Source organism: Eucalyptus grandis, chromosome 2, assembly GCF_016545825.1.
Source record: "Eucalyptus grandis isolate ANBG69807.140 chromosome 2, ASM1654582v1, whole genome shotgun sequence".
In the NCBI taxonomy this organism is placed as follows: Eukaryota; Viridiplantae; Streptophyta; class Magnoliopsida; order Myrtales; family Myrtaceae; genus Eucalyptus; species Eucalyptus grandis.
In genome coordinates this window covers 8,295,111-8,313,294 of record NC_052613.1, presented here as the reverse complement: position 1 = coordinate 8,313,294, position 18,184 = coordinate 8,295,111, and the positions used below count along the sequence as shown (strand labels likewise).

General features: G+C 38.4%; 1 protein-coding gene across 1 annotated transcript; it reads left to right on the top strand.

Moving 5' to 3' along the window:
- Nucleotides 1–7,650: 7,650 nt before the first annotated feature.
- On the top strand, nucleotides 7,651–9,069 carry LOC104434378 (flavonol 3-O-glucosyltransferase UGT89B1). The gene has a single exon (XM_039306732.1). It carries the CDS (start codon nucleotides 7,651–7,653, stop codon nucleotides 9,067–9,069), a length of 1,419 nt encoding a protein of 472 aa, XP_039162666.1.
- The last annotated feature ends 9,115 nt before the right edge of the window (nucleotides 9,070–18,184 follow it).

Below are 18,184 nucleotides of genomic sequence, written 5' to 3'. Positions count from 1 at the left end.
CAGGAATCCCTCCAATAAGTGAGTGAGTTGGAGAATCGGGCTCCTCGCTCCAGTGCAGGTCGAATAGATAAGTCCTAGTGGGACCGATCCTAGTAGGCGGAGAGGAATCTGTCAGGGCCAAAAGATGCCCAAACGTAGCGGGGCTCTCAGCTCCTAGGATGACAATGGGTACTGGGACGAGTCGGTTTGTCGCCGAGCGATAGCGAGTCTGAGAAGAACTAAATCCTCACTAAATGGGGATAACGTTCCTGGATCAATCGGTGAATACGAAAAAAGAGATCTACTGCCGCGTTTTCAACAAGAAAAGAACCTCCATTGTTTTGCTGGGGTCAAAGAAGCTGAGTAGACAAAGATGGTGCTGTCAAAAGATGCGGTTGGCAAAAAATGCCACACTTGCTAAAAGAAAGCGCAGATAACCGAGAAGGGCCGAGCGGCAGAGATCAAAAAAGGCTACCGATGGAGCAAAACCTGTTTTGTTAGGCGAGGGTGACCATTGCGAATTGAGTGGGGGAGAATGTCACGGTCCATGAATCCTCCTGTACTCGTGACACTTGTGAGTGGTGTTTGGAGTTATCGAGTGAAAAGTGAGGAGACAGAAGGGACAAACACAACTGATCCGTGAGAGTAGCGTCAAGACGGTTGGTATTAGGAGTTCTAGGATAAAAAGATTATATCACTTAGGAGCTCTGAAGGCAAAGTTGGCCTTTCGTGCACAAACTAATCGGGAGCTAATGCCGCTCTCCTGACGAGGCCATGGCAGGCCGAAACCAATTGTTGTATCTAAAGAGAACTGTTATCTCACTCAATGGACTAGATGCCCAAGCGAAGCTGAGCATGGTGGGATCTCGTACAAATAAGCATTCACCGTATTGTTCGTGAAACAGTTATAGAAGAAAGATTGGCCTAGCGAGTTTCACTCGCTAGGCACCGCACAGGTCATTTCAAGGCCAAGGAATCTCTCGGCCCGTGACACTAGCACGATCTTCCTCAAAATTTAATGCTCTAAGGCGATAATTTGATTCTTACGATGAATCCTAAAAATCAAAACATAATGATCGAGATACTCGAGCCCACGAGCAACATGAGTAAAGACCTGAACATAAAGAGGATAACTCCAGTGTATCTAAATAATATGAACTTAGAAATCCATACTATTTAGCAGCTCACCCCGAATGGCTTTGAGAAAAATAAAACAATGATTTATACAATGCGTGAATATTTAGAAACCGCAAGTGACTTGGACTCCCACAAAATGAGATGTTATGTGCAAATTGTTAAAGACTAATTGAGTTCTTGCAACCTGGCATTTAATTTAGATTTTTGCAAACTTGTGATCCTGTTAAATTAGCAAGAAAATCTTTAAAAAGAAAAAATCAAGAACAACGCTTTTTTCATTCCTTATCTGGTTTAAATACTTCTTTTTACAATGTATTAACTATATTACTCTTCGATTTTTCCTCCATTAAATCTTGTACCCGCATAGTTGAGTGTGGGATCCTTTTTTGAACTTGTTTCTTCTTTTTCTTCCTCTTTCCTTTTTGTTCTCGCTTGTGTTAAAGCGTATTGTGGGCACTTTTTCATCTTGTTTTCTAACACCTCCATGCACACCAACAACCGACAATCTCACAATGCCTCATGAGCTTCATTTCCACCTTACCATCACCCCTTAAAAATCATTGGCATGTCTGGCATAACCACCCTTATGTCGACACGATCTTTCTCGAAATTTAATTCTCTATGGCAATCCTTTGATTCCTATGATAATTTTTTAGAATTGGAGCAGAGTGATCAAGGTGCTTAAGTCCATGGAAAACGTGAGTAAAGACTTGAACATGAAGAAAATTTTGACGAGACTCCAACTTATATTTTACCTAACTCATTCAGTCAGCAGTCTACTTTGTGGGTTTGGAATTTCATCTCCATTGTACTCAAAGAAAATATTTTTTTTAAAATATTGCTACCAACTATTTTAAAATTTTAATCGGTTAAATGGAGACGTTTAATATCTATATATCCTAACATTCTCCTTGGAGCACCAACTAGGCTTCAACCTATTAATGAGTGTGGAGAAATACAATTATGGAGGCAAATAAGGAATATGAAAGCCTCCAAACTCAGGGTTTCCAACTTCAGTACTATAAAAGATTTTACAAAAGTGCTGCCGATCAAAAGATTTCATGAGACCAATGTTAACTGTTCCAAAAATTTAAATTATTTGAGTAATATGCTATTTAATTATCAAGTATTCTAATAATATTATTCACCTTGCGTCGTGAGATTCAATATAATTAACCACATAAAGCAAAATGAATTTAACAAGAGATTGAATCCATTAATACAAGTGAAAAATAAAGAGAATATTCACTGCTTAGGATAGATCATGCATGCATAGGACTGCCAAAGTAAAAACAAAGAAAAATTATCCATATAATTCATGAACTTTGATTTAATGCGTAACGTCATCTTTGAACTTTTAATTTTTTTAATGTAATCCATAAATTATTAACAAATATTTAATTTAGTCTTGAAACTATGTAAAAATAACGCAAACAAAAGGACTATATCGAATATTTATCAATAGTTCAGAGACCACATTGAAAATATTGAAAGTTTAAATTAGACCCGCGTTCATGGACCACATTGCACAAATAAAATCTATTGTTGATATTGCAAATTGGATCAAAATTCATGGATTATTCGTGTTATTGTTTCTAAAAACAAAGACAAAATAAAACCCACGAAACATCAAAATATCGGATCAAATTGAGCTCTTCCGTTCTGTCTACACACCACAAAGTGTGAATGCTCACCATGCATGATTGCCGAAGCCACCCCCCACGAAAAAGAAATAATATCGACACGTTAAAGCATAGTGCAAAGGGAAATTTATTAATCAAGATATTTTTTAATAATTTGGCAATAATTTAATAAGGAGGTTTATAAAAATTAATAAAGGGAAAGGAGCCAAAAAGGTGGAAGCACAGTGGATGGAACGTAGATTGGGGATTTGATTTTTTGGGGGCGCGAGAGTTTGCAACCCCATGGCTCACATGTGCGATGCATTCTCTCTTACCCAACATATATTTATATATAAATTAATTAATTGATAGAAGAGAGAGAAAATTCGGAAAACGGCAGATGATCACAAAAACGAAAAATAGGTATTTTATTTTTGTTTCATCAAATAATAATAAATCAAGTGCATCGACACTTGCACAACCCATCAACACAACCTTCATTGATGCACCCAAATCGCAGGCAGTGCACCACGCAGTCTTTGGACTCGGCGCAACGGGCATCGTCCACGGGAGTTTTCTCAGAAGGCAGGCTGCTTCCAGTTTCAGTTGCACTTGATGTCCCTGCAAAATCCCAAAAAAAAATAAAAGAATTGTATCATCACGCATCGCAAACATGTACACAAATATGTGATTTGCATAGTGTCTAGAACTTAGGATACTAGTTAGATGTACCGGTTCTAGACACTGTATGAAGCACGTATATAACCAACAGGAAGCAAGCTTCTAACAAGGGCTTCCAACGGTAGTCCGGTAATCGCCCAACCTTGACGCATTCCTTATTTTAAGGTGTTGATGCCCGCACGCCCTATCCTCCCCTCCCCCGATTGGAGAGAAAGCTTTTCTTCTCTTACCCCCGGGAATACCTCCAAATTTTACATCCCATAGTTCAAATGAAGCAGTTTTAGGACATACTCGCTCCTAACATGTACATAAACGTGTAATTCGTGAGGCACGGAGAGAGAGAGAGAGAGAGAGAGATTGACACTGATATGAAGTCACAAGAAATAGGATCGTCAAGAGAGCCAAAGTGCGGTTCTCCCCGTTATGGCAATACTAAGTGAGGAGGAAGAGTCTCAACAATGAGGGGACTTATGTAGAAGTTTGGTGACGGAGGAGGTTTGAGATATTTTGTAGCAATAAGGAATGTGATCTAGTTTACCTATTTATACGAGAAAAAAAAAAAAAAAAGGGAATGTGATCCAACGTATAATATGTATATGGCAAGAGAGTAATGGTCCTATTTCTACACATACGTATCCAATTATTAACGGCAGCTTAAATTGAATTTAGATTTTGAATAAGTCAATGCAACGTCATTGATTCATATAGAAGGAAGGTTGAGATATTGTAGCATTAATGAATGTAATTTGATGTATAATATGCACATGGGCAAGAGAGTAATGGTCCTATATTGACACATTTATTTGAGTATTAAAATGGTAGCTTAAATTGAATTTGGCTTTTGCGTAAGTCAATACAATGACCTATGATTACTTTGAAATTAAATTCTACCATTGAATACATGAATTTCTTGATATTTATAATTATAATCTCTTAGAAACATACCTCTCATGTACCTGTTTTCACTGTGCATATCCCCGATCAACTAAAATCAACATCATAATATATAATTGCACTAGAAGATCATCTTATGAAGTCGATAAATAAGTAATCTTCATAGATATATAAAGAAATTACACAATTTTCTCTATCGCTTACAAATATAAAGCTTTTATGTGTATATATTCTTAAGTTGATTTTGACATTGAATGGAGGTGAAAGTGATTTCAACAAGTGTAGAAACCAGAGGACGATGCTAATGTTTAATTCATGAATAATTTGTATATATGCTTATGTGCTATTTATGAAGTGATTTCAGGCCATCAAAAGCATTTGAATGCCAAAGTTCACCCTGTGGTGACTTAATTGGGTTATTTGTCCTTCCCGATTCACCAGTGCTAAAAAGTGGCAAATGAGAGAATCATGTCAGGTGATAAAATAGATTGATCCGTTTAACTTGTATATACCATTAAAATTTTAATTAACTAGCATCGAACACAATTTCATCAAAACTTATACTCATCCATTGACCTGACTAGAACCACTATGCTAAAATATCATAATTTATTGTTCAAGTCTCCTTTCTTCCACAAGTACCGAAAATTAGAACTTTAACCAGAGAAATTGCACCCGGTCTAGACAGAAAATACTTAAATCGGATGTGCAATAATATTTCTCAATAACATTATATTCAATAATAAACCTTTTTATTATACGTGATTTTACAGAGTAATAATCAAAGAGGTCATATATATGTGATATGATCGTGCCAACTAATCATTCTATAAATTTACCCATCATGCAATTACTTTAACATAAAAGTTAAATTTTATATCAGTAACAACATTATTATCATGATGATTAAGTCCGTTCTTTTTAAAAGACATTTGCATTTATTTTATCATACAGATTTTTTTAGATGTTTAAATAGTAATCCATTTTAAGGAAAAAAAAAAGAGTCGATAATTAGGTTAATTAGGCAAAGTAATTTTATTATACATAATGTTCAACCCATGGCAGAAATTTTTATATTCAATTTTGTTTGGGCGGCACTATTTCCACCCCTAAATAACTATTTCCACCCCCATTTACACTAAAAAGACAACATTGTTCTCAATCTTTCAATTGCAGTTTATAATGATGGCGATTTCCTTTTTATTTAGGATAATTACCATAATTAAACATTTCACATGTTTTGTTTTTTAGTGCATTGAAGAAAAGTGCATTATCAGATATTCTTATAACGTTTTATATACTCCATGTAAAATTATCTCACTAATTGTTAAGACACTTTTTGATGTAGTATAAAACTGAAATGTCTATTCTTCATCATTGATCTTATAATAACTTATCTATTATTGGACCCTCTTATCTCAAAAACTCACTTTTTTAGTGAACTTTTTATTAATCTTATTAGTCTAAATTATTTATCAAGTCTCTTTATCAAAGAATTTATCTCTTTTCCTTATTATATTGGCAAGCTACTTTTATAGAGAGCATGTAAGACTTAGAGAAATATCTATGCACAATTAGGTATCTTAATATCTCTTCATAAATAGTTCATATGTGATACTGATTTTTGTCAATCCAAAATAATGATATTTCACTAGCATTTTCAAAACAAAGTTCTTACTTTACGCAATATTTAGGTTTGATAAAATTGACATGGATATAGAAATGATATAAAAGACAAAGTAAATAAATTTAGGACAACCAATTTTAAATTGTAATTGAATGATAGAGGATAATTTTATTTTATTTTTGTGAAAAATGGGTGAATTTAGTCATATGAGGAGTAGAAAGAGCACCGCCCTTTTGTTTATTAAAAAAAAAAAAATCTTATAAAAGAGGCAAGTTTCTAGCTTTTCCTTTTAACTGTTGAAGTGTAAAAATTTTACAGAATTATTTACAGCCACCTAAATGCTTTCTTACATGACATGAAGTACCCATAATGAGCAAATAAGATGGCAAATGCCTTCTTTAAAGAAATAAATTTACGAAGAAACTCAATTTGAAAGTTGTGCGGGTGGAGGATAGCTATGACTTAAGCTTACAACATCGTGCCGATGTTGGGCGAGGTTGCCCATGCAAAGCGTAATAGTCGAAGGATGAACAACTAGCAACTGACGTTGGGGAAACAATGGAGGAAATTCATGTAGCAATTGCAACCTAATTAGAGAAATGACCGCATTCTTTCCACTCTTCCTTTGGTTTAAACACCCCCTTTGTTGTGTTTTGACCATAATACTTTTTATATGGCTTAATACTTCTATTACAACTCTATAAAAGTTATCGCCATTTTTTTTGTCAATTCTTTATATTTTGTTTTTTTTCACGTGGGTCCCACTTTCCTTCGTCTTCTTTCTTTTCAGACCTTTGACGTCAAAATCCTCACCCCTTGCAAATCGCCTCTTTATTTTCTCTTTTACAAGCTATTCTCATCTCTCTGCACCTCCTTGCTCCTGAAGTCGCAGAGCGTTGATAAGTTGAATATCTATGATGCCAACTGCACCATGCTCCACACTTTTGTTGGCACTAGCATCGGGCTCCCTATTGACCTTCCCAACGAGCTCCTTTTGTCCAATGAACATGGTCTCTTCTTGCACTCCAAAAGATAATAAAAAAAAGTATCGCTTCTCTCTCTTCCCTTTCAATTTCTCTCATCTACTTGCACATGTGAGCATAGAAATATAATGTGTCTCAACCACATATAGATATAAAAGTCGAAAGCAATAGACAAGTCACATTCTTCTGGATAATATGAAGCGAGATTTGACTTACCGTTTTAATTTAATGTCAGTTTTCCATGTCATGTCCGAGCATTGAAATAAAAAAAAATATGCGCTTTCATAAATTAATTTCTTGGAACCGATCCCATCGCCAGGAGCAATGGATTTTGATCTAAGGACAAGATCATAATTTAATTATAAATCGATTATTAATTCATGGACTTAGTCCTCAATTCCAGGGACCCCACCGAGGTAGGGGCCCACCTCCATCGCTGTTGCGTTTTTGTCGCTGTCGCCGGACGTTCGTCAGCGGTGACGAAAGCAATCACTCCCAGTCAACGAAAACCATCTCTCTCTCTCTCTCTCTCTCTCTCTCTCTCTCTGCGCCCCCACGTCGCTCGAGAAAATTCGTCCTTTTCGACGGATTCGTACTTTTAAATCCCTCCGCCCTGCCGTCGCCGCCATCGAAAGCCCACCGCCTCGAAGCGCGGCGGAGAGAGCGAGACGATAGACACATTCCCCTCGTTGCTGGCTTGGACCGGAACCTGATCGAAGCTCCAGCCATGTCCGTCCACATCCTCATGTACCCCTACCCCACCGCCGGCCACATCATCCCCCTCCTCGACCTCGCCCACAAGCTCCTCCACCTCCCCCGCCCCGCCGCCGCCGCCGTCGCCGTCACCGTCGTCGTCACACCCGAGAACCTCCACCTGCTCGACCCCTTCCTCGCCTCCTCCTCCTCGCTCCAGCCTCTCGTCTTGCCTTCCCCGGAGCCCCCGCGACGCCCCACCCACCGCAGAGGCGCCTCGTCGCCACCATCCGCGCCCTCCGCGAGCTCCACCTCCCTCCTCTCCCGGTGGTTCGAGTCCCACCCCTCCCCGCCCTGCGCCGTCGTCTCCGACTTCTTCCTCGGGTGGACCCACCGCTTCGCCCGCGACCGCGGCGTCCCGCGCGTCGTCTTCTCGCCGTCCGGCGCCTTCGCGCTCTCCGTCACCTTCGCCTTGTGGCGGGACCTCCCCCGGTCCGACGAGGGGTCGACGGTCTCGTTCGCGAGGTTGCCGAACCGCCCCGGCTTCCCCTGGTCGCACCTGCCCCAGGTATACAGGATCTACGAGGCTGGAGATCCGGAGATGGAGCGCTACCGGGAGGACGCGATCGGCAACATCGAGAGCTGGGGAATCGTGGTCAACTCGTTCGACGGGTTGGAGCGTGCCTACCTGGATCACCTCAGGAAAGACCTCGGGCACGACCGGGTTTGGGCCGTGGGCCCGATCCTCCCTGCCGAGGGCGATAGCTCAGCCGGGCCCGTCAACAGGGGCGGGCCCAGCTCGGTATCGGCCAGCGAGGTGCTGACGTGGCTGGACGCCTGCCCAGGCGGGTCCGTCGTCTATGTGTGCTTCGGGAGCCGTGCCGTGCTGAATCAGCGGCAAATGGATGAGCTGGCAGCCGGGCTGGAGCGCAGCAGGGTCAGATTCATCTTGTGCGCGAGGCAGTCAAGCAGGGGAGGGCACGTGGCGGCAAGCGATATCGGGGCGGTCCCGGAGGACTTCGAAGCACAGGTGGCCGGGAGGGGCCTCGTGATCAGGGGCTGGGCGCCACAAGTGCCGATATTGAGGCACCGGGCCGTGGGCACGTTCCTGACTCATTGCGGGTGGAACTCGACGCTGGAGGGGCTCAGCGCTGGGGCAGTGATGCTGACGTGGCCAATGGGCGCAGAGCAATTCGTGAATGCCAAGCTGCTGGTGGACGAGCTGGGCGTGGGGATCCGGGTCGGCGAGGGGTTGGAGAAAATACCGAAGGCAGAGGAGTTGGCTCGGGTTTTGGCCGAGTCACTGAGGGGTGATCTACCCCAAAGGGTCCGAGCCAAGGAGATAAGCGGCACTGCTCAGGATGCAATCAATGGAGGGAGCTCGGATAAAGATTTGAGCGACTTCATGAGGTGTGTGGATGAGCAAAGGAAGAGCAAAATGCATACATTTTAGCAACTCTCCGTAAAAGGTATCAAGAAAGAGAAAACGAAACGATGATTTATATAATGTGTGAATTTTTGGGAACCGTAAGTGACTCAGACTCCCATGAATTAAGATGTTTTGTACGAATTGTTCAAGACAATTCGAGTTCTTGTGAACTTGCCTTTCTCTTAGATCTTTGCAAACTTGTGATCTTGTAAAATTAGCAAGAAAACACTATAAAGAAAATATTAAGGATAGCATTTTTTCACTCCTCATTTGGTTTAAACACTTCCTTTTATATAGTATTAACCATGTTACTCTTTATTTTCTCCTTTAAATGCTGGACCCTGCATGGTCAAGTGCAGGGCTCATGTGGGGTCATTTTTCGAATTCGTTTCTTCTTTTTCTTCCGCTTTCCTTTCTCTTGTTCTCCCTTTTGTTGAAGCACATTGCCAGCAATTCTTCATCTCCCTCTTCCGACACCTCCATGCACACCAATAACCGGGTGATCTCGCAAAGCCTCACGAGCTTCCTCTCTATAATAATTTATGGACTAAATTGAATAGTTATTAAAAGTTCAGATATCATATTGAACAAATTAAAAATTCAAGAATTTTATTGCATATTAGGTTAAAATTCATGGATCATATAGAATAAATTAAAAGTATATAGGTTATATTGTATATTAAGATAAAATTCATGGACTATTTATATAATTTTATTCTTTTTATTTTCTAATAAGATTTGGTTCGGTTTCAACGGCATCGATTCAATGTCAATTTGCTTTTTCTTGATTTGATTTTCCCTTCGCCGTGTCATCAAACAAAGTAAATGCTTGCTAAGGGGACCTATGCGTTGAAAACAACTGCACGAAGCTGAAATAAAAGAACAAAACAGAGTCCGAATCTTTCTTCAGGTAACGTGGAAAGCATTCACTAGAAAGATGTTCTACAAAGTACTCTCTATAAGATTCACTCATTGGATATATCAGATGAGTTGCCTTTTCAAAAAAGTGCAATTAGAATTTTACCCCATCCCCATAACGACACGTTCACAACTAATTGTCGCCACTAGTAGGGTCTCTAGCATATGTAAAGAAAGGATTATTCAAATAGTCCAGTTGCCACACTAGTTTTCTCTTTTACTAAGTATCACCCAATCTCAATCAACTTACTAAATAGGGCATATATTACCAAAAATCTTATACTATACGCACTGTATATCCAACTTTTTTTGTGTCACCAAAACCCCCCAAAACTATTACACAAATACCCTCAATTTTTTTTTGTTACAAAAAAATCCAATATATACTATCCATTACAGTTTAAGATGCATTTATCATACTTTTATAAGTTCATGGCTTTTTATGACAAAGAAAAAGTTAGGCATATATGTGTCATGATGAGAAAGTTTGGAGTTCTTGGGAACTCGTGTTTATATGAGATCATTGCAAATTCGTGATCTCGTGAAACACCCAATATATATATAAAGGTAGCACTTTTTTCCTTCCTTATTTGGTTTAAACACTTCCTTTTACGGCTTATTAACCATATAAGTCTTCATTTTCTCCTTTTAAATGTTGAACCCTGCATGATTTAGTGTGGGGCTCGTCTGGGGTCCTTTTCAAATTTGTTTATTTTTTTTATTCCGCTTTCCTTCTTGTTCTCGCTTGTGTTGAAGCGTACTGTCAGTCCTTCATCTTCCTCCTCAGACACCTTCATGCACTCACATCGATGATTGGGCAATCTCGTAGAGTCTCATGAACTTCCTCTCTACCTTACCATCGCCACTCACAAATCCTTGGCGTGTCCGGCAAAATCACCTTATGATAGCACGATCTTTTTTGAAATTTAATGCTCTATGGCGATTCTTTAATCCTTGCGATGAATCCTAAAAATCGAAACATAATGATCAACAGAGCCATTGTTCAAAGCCAATATATGTCGCTTCGGGATCACCTAGCTATGCAATGAGGCTAACAAGAACAACGTGCTTCGGGAGTGAGCAGGTTTGGTAGAGAGTAGGGGCAAGATCAAGGAGGAGGGGGTTAGAAATTTTTGTGTTGTTATCAAATAAATTTTTATTTTGGAAACAGAAATTTTGTATTATTATCAAATAAATTTTTATTTTAGAAACAACAATTTTGTGTCATTATCAAATACGATCAAATGTTTTTTTGTCCCCTTACTTGTCTATGTGAACCAGCCTAGATGTTGCTTATGCTTTTTGCTTTTGTTTGAACCGCCCCAGCTTCCCCTGGTCGCACCTGCCCTAGGTATACAGGATCTACGAGGCTGACAATCCGGAGATGGAGCGCTACCGGGAGGACGCGATCAGCAACATCGAGAGCTGGGGGATCGTGGTCAACTCGTTCGACGGGTTGGAGCAGGCCTACCTGGATCACCTCAGGAAAGAGCTCGAGCACGACTGAGTTTGGGCCACAGGCCCGCTCCTGCCGGCCGAAGGCGATGGCTCCGCCGGGCCCGTCAACAGGGGCGGGCCCAGCTTGGTGTCAGCCAACGAGGTGTTGACGTGGCTGGACTCCTGCTCCGGCGGGTCCGTCGTCCACGTGTGCTTCAGGAGCCACGCTGTGCTGAATCAACGGCAAATGGATGAGCTGGCGGCCGGGCTGGAGCGAAGCGGGGTCAGATTCATCCTGTGCACGAAGCAATCGAGCAGGGGAGGGCACGTGGCAGCAGGGGATGTCAGGGCGGTCCCCGAGGACTTCGAAGCACGAGTCGCCGGGAGGGGGCCTCATGATAAGGGGTCGGGCCCCACAAGTGGCGATATTGAGGCACCGGGCCGTGGGCACATTCCTGACTCACTACGGGTGGAACTCAATGCTGGAGGGACTCAGCGCCGGGCCAGTAATGCTGACGTGGCCGATGGGTGTGGAGCAATTCGTGAATGCCAAGCTGCTGGTGGACGAGCTGGGCGTGGGGATTCGAGTCGGCGAGGGGTCGGAGAAGATACTGGAGGCCGCGGAGTTGGCCCGGGTTTTGACCAAGTCATTGAGGGGCAATCTACCCCGAAGGGTCCGAGCCAAGGAGATAAGCGGCGCCGCTCGAGATGCAATCAATGGAGGGAGCTCGAATAATGATTTGAGCGACTTCATGAGGTGCATGGACAGGCAAAGGAGGAGCAAAATCCAAACCTTTTAGCAGCTCGTCGTGAACGGTGTCAAGAGAAACGAAACCGCAAGCGACTTGGGTGTCCGTGAAATATGATGTTTGGTACAAATTATTCAAGATTAATAGAGCTCTTGCAAACTCACGTTTATATTACATCCTTGTATATTTAAGGATAGACTTTTTTTCCTTCCTCATTTGGTTTAAACACTTTCTTCTACGGCTTTTAACCATATAGCTCTTCATTTTCTCCTTCTAAATGTTGAACCCTGCATGATTAAGCAAGGTGCTCATGTGGGGTCCTTTTTCAAATTTGTTTCTCTTTCTTTTATTTTTTTTATCTTTCGCTTTCCTTCTTAGTGTTCTCACTTGTGTTGAAGCATACTATTAGTCCTTCTTCATCTTCCTCCCCAAACATCTCCATGCACACCGATAGTCAGGCAACCTCACAAAGCCTCATGAGCTTCCTCTTTACCTTACCATCGCCACTCACAAATCCCTAGCATGTTTAGCATAACCACTCCTATGCTAGCATGATCTTCCTCGAAATTTAATGCTCTACATCGATCCTTTGATTCTTACAATGAATCCTAAAAATCAAAACATAATGATTGAGATACTCAAGCCCACAAACAACATGAGTAAAGACCTGAACATAAAGAAGATAACTCTAATGCATCTAAATAATATGAACCTGGAAATCCATACTATTTAGCAACTCACCACAAATGGCTTTGAGAGAAACGAAACAATGATATATATACAATGCGTGAATATTTAGAAACCGTAAGTGACTTGGACTCCCACAAAATGAGATGTCATGTGCAAATTGTTAAAGACTAATTGAGTTCTTGCAACCTCGCATTTCTTTTAGGTTTTTTTTGCAAACTTGCGATCATGTTAAATCTTTAAAAAGAAAAAATCAAGAACAAAGCTTTTTTCATTGCTTACCGGGTTTAAACACTTCCTTTTACAATGTATTAACTATATTACTCCTCGTTTTTTTTCCTCCTTTAAATGTTGTACCCGCATAGTTGAGTGTGGGATCCTTTTTTGAACTTATTTCTTCTTTTTCTTCCTCTTTCCTTTTTGTTGTCACTTGTGTTAAAGCGTATTGTGGGCACTTTTTCATCTTGTTCCTCTAACACCTCCATGCACACCAACAACCGACAATCTCACAGTGCCTCATGAGCTTCCTTTCCACCTTACCATTACCCCTTAAAAATCATTGGCATGTCTGGCATAACCACCCTTATGTCGACACGAACTTTCTCGAAATTTAATTCTCTATGGCAATCCTTTGATTCCTATGATAATTTTTTAGAATTGGAGCAGAGTGATCAAGGTGCTTAAGCCCATGGAAAACGCGAGTAGAGACTTGAACATGAAGAAAATTTCGACAAGACTCCAAATTATATTTTACCTAACTCATTCAGTCAGCAGTCTACTTTGTGGGTTTGAAATTTCATCTCCATTGTACTCAAAAAAAATATTTAAAAACATATTGCTACCGACTATTTTAAAAATTTAATCGGTTAAATGGAGACGTTGTTTAATGTCTATATATCCTAACATTCTCCTTGGAGCACCAACTAGGCTTCAACCTATTAATGAGTGTGGAGAAATACAATTACGAAGGCAAATAAGGGATATGAAAACCTCCAAACTCAGGGTTTCCTACTTCGGTACTATAAAAGATTTTATGAAAGTGCTGCTGATCGAGAGATTTCGTGGGACCAATGTTAACTGTTCCAAAAATTTAAATTATTAGATAAATATGCTATTTAATTATCAAGTATTCTAATAATATTATTCACCTTGCGTCACGAGATTCAATATAATTAACCACATAAAAGCAAAATGAATTTAACAAGAGATTGAATCCATTAACACAAGTGAAAAATAAAGAGAATATTCACTGCTTAGGATAGATCATGCATGCATAGGACCGCCAAAGTAAAAACAAAGAAAAATGATCCATATAATTCATGAACTTTGGTTTAATGTGCAATGTTGTCTTTGAACTTTTAATTTTTTTAATGTGATCCATAAATTATTAACAAATATTTAATTTAGTCTTGAAACTATGTAAAAATAATGCAAACAAGAGGAATATATCAAATATTTATCAATAGTTCAGAGACCACATTGAAAATATTGAAAGTTTACATTAGACTTGCGTTCATGGATCACATTGCACAAATTAAAAATCTATAGTTGATATTGCAAATTGGATCAAAATTCATATATTATTCGTGTTATTGTCCCTAAAAACAAAGACAAAATAAAACCCACGAAGCATCAAAGTATTGAATCAAATCGAGCTGTTCCATTCTGTCTACACACCACAAAGTGTGAATGCTCACCATGATTGCCGAAGCCACCCCCCACAAAAAGGAAATAATATCGACACGTTAAAGCATAGTGCAAAGGGAAATTTATTAATCAAGATATTTTTTAATAATTTGGCAATAATTTAAAAATGAGGTTTATAAAAATTAATAAAGGGAAAGGAGCAAAAAAGGTGGAAGCACAAGGTGGATGGCAATGTGGATTGGGGATTTGATTACTATTAGATTTGGGGGCGTGAGAGTTTGCAACCCCATGGCTCGCATGTGCGATGTATCCTCTCTTACCCAACATATATTTATATATAAATTAATTAATTGATAGAAGAGAGAGAAAAAAAAATTTGGAAAACGACAGATGATCATAAAAACAAAAAATAGGTTTTTTATTTTTGTTTCATCAAATAATAATAAATCAAGTGCATCGACACTTGCACAACCCATCAACACAACCTTCATTGATGCACCCAAATCGTAGGAAGTGCACCGCGTAGTCTTTGGACTCGGGGTAACAGGCATCGTCTGCGGGAGTTTCATCAGAAGGTAGGCTGCTTCCAGTTTCATCCTCGCTTGATGTCCCTGCAAAATCCCGAAAAAAATAAAAGAATTGTATCATCACACATCGCAAACATGTACACAAATATGTGATTCGCATAGTGTCTAGAACCAAGGATACTAGTTAGACATACTGGTTCTAGACACTGTATGAAGCACGTATATAACCAACAAGAAGCAAACTTCCCACAAGGGCTTTCAACAGTAGTCCGGTAACTCATCACCCAGCCTCAATGCATTCCTTATTTTAAGGTGTTGATGCCCGCACGCCCTATCCTCCCCTCCCCCAATTGGCGAGAAAGCTTTTCTTCTCTTACCCCTAGGAATACCTCCAAATTTTACGTCCCATAGTTCAAATGAAGCAGTTTTAAGACAAACTCAATCCTAACATGTACATAAACGTGTAACTCATGAGGGCGCCGAGGGAGAGAGAGAGAGAGAGAGACACTGATATGAAGTCACAAGCAATAGGATCGTCAAGAGAGCCAGAGAGCGCACGATTCTCCTCGTTATGGCAGTACTAAGTGAGGAGGAAGAGTCTCAACGATGAGGGGACTTATGTAGAAGTTTGGTGACGGAGGAGGTTTGAGATATTTTGTAGCAATAAGGAATGTGATCTAGCTTACCTATTTATACAAGAAAAAAAAAAAAAGGAATGTGATCTCATGTATAATAAGTATATGGCAAGAGAGTAATGGTCCTATTTCTACACATACTTATCCAAATATTAACGGTAGCTTAAATTGAATTTAGATTTTGAATAAGTCAATGCAACGTCATTGATTCATATAGAAGGAAGGTTGAGATATTGTAGCATTAATGAATGTAATTTGATGTATAATATGCACAGGGCAAGAGAGTAATGGTCCTATACTGACACATTTATTTGAGTATTAAAATGGTAGCTTAAATTGAATTTGGATTTTGCGTAAGTCAATACAATGACCTATGATTAATTTGAAATTTTAAATTCTACCATACATGAATTTCTTGATATTTATAATTATAATCTATTAGAAACGTACCTCTTAGGTACCTGTTTTCACTGTGCATATCCCCGATCAATTATAATCAACATCATAATATATAGTTGACTAGAAGGTCATCTTATGAAGTCAAAAAATAAGTACTCTTCATAAATATATAAAGAAATTACACAATTTTCTCTATCACTTACAAATGTAAAGCTTTTATGTGTATGCATTCTTAAGTTGATTTTGATATTGAATGGAGGTCAAAGTGATTTAAGTGTAGAAACCAGAGGACGATGCTAATGTTTAATTCATGAATAATTTTTATATCTGCTTATATGCTATTTATGAAGTGATTTCGGGCCATCAAAAGCTTTTGAATGCCAAAGTTCACCCTCTAGTGGCTTAATTGGTTTTTTGTCCTTCCTGATTCACCGGTACTAGAAAGTGGCAAATGAGAGAATCATGTCGGGTGATAAAATAGATTGATCCGTTTAACTCGTATATATCATTACAATTTTAATTAACTCGCATCGAAGACAATTTCATAAAAACATATATCCATCCATTGACCTAACTGGAACCACTACGTTAAAATATCATAATTTAATGTTCAAGTCTCCTTTCTTCCACAAGTATCGAAAATTAGAATTTTAACCAAAGAAATTGCACCCAGTCTAGACAAAAAAAATACTTAAATTGGATGTATGATAAAAAGGTTTATTATTGAATATAACGTTATTAATAATAAACCTTTTTATCATACATACTATTACAGAGTAATCATCAATCAGGCTAGATATAGTATGAGCAAAGTTATGAACAATAAAATGTAAAAAATTTCTTAACATCATACATATATATGATATGATCGTACCAACTAATCATTCTATGAATTTACCCATCATGCAATTACTTTAACATAAAAGTCAGATTTTATATCAATAATATTATTATTATCATGATGATTGAGTCCGTTCTTTTTTAAAAGACATTTGCATTTTTTTTTATCATACAAACTTTTTTAGATGTTAATATAGTAATCCATTTTTAAGGAAAAAATAGTCAATAAATAGGTTAATTAGGCAAAGTTATTTTATTATACATAATGTTCAACCCATGGCAGAAATTTTTACATTCAATTTTTTTTTGGGCGGTGGTATTTCCACCCCTATTTATACAAAAAAAGACAACATTGCTTTCAATCTTTCAATTGCAGTTTATAATGACGGCCCATTTCCTTTTTTTATTTAGTATAATTAACATTATTAAACATTTCACATGTTTTTTTTTTCGTATCAAAGAAAAGTGCATTATTAGATATTCCTATAATGTTTTTTATACTCCATGTAAAATTATCTCACTAATTGTAAAGACCCTTGTTTTTTTTTTTTTTTTTTGGTGAAAATTGTAAAGACACTTGTTGATATAGTATAAAGTGAAAAGTCTATTCTTCATCATTAATCTTATAATAACTTAACTATTTTTCAACCCTCTTATCTCAAATGCTCACTTTCTTAGTGAACTTTTTATTAATCTTATTATTCTAAAATATTTATCAAGTCTCTTTATTTACTATATCAAAGAATTTATCTTTTTCCCTTATTATACTGGCAATATTTTTTATAGAGAGCATGTAAGACTTAGAGAAATATCTATGCACAATGAGATATCTTAATATTTTTTCATAAACAGTTCATATATGATATTGATTTTTGTCAACCAAAATAATGATATTTCACTAGCATTTTCAAAAGAAAGTTCTTAGTTTATGCAATATTTAGGTTTAATAAAATTTACATGGATATGGAAATACTAAAAAAGGCAAAGTAAATAAATTTAGGACAACCAATTTAAATTGTAATTGAATGACAAAGGGATTTTTTTTTTTTTGGTGGAAAATGGGTGAATTTAGTCATATAGGGAGTAGAAATAGCGCCGCCCTTTTGTTTATTAAAAAAATCCATAAAAGAGGCAAGTTTCTAGCTTTTCCTTTTAACCATTGAAGTGTAAAAATTTATAGAATTATTTACAGCCACCTAAATGCTTTCGTACATGACATGAAGTACCCATATCGAGCAAATAAGAAATAAATTTATGAAGTATTTGATTTGAAAGTTGTGCAGGTGGAGAATTCTGAATT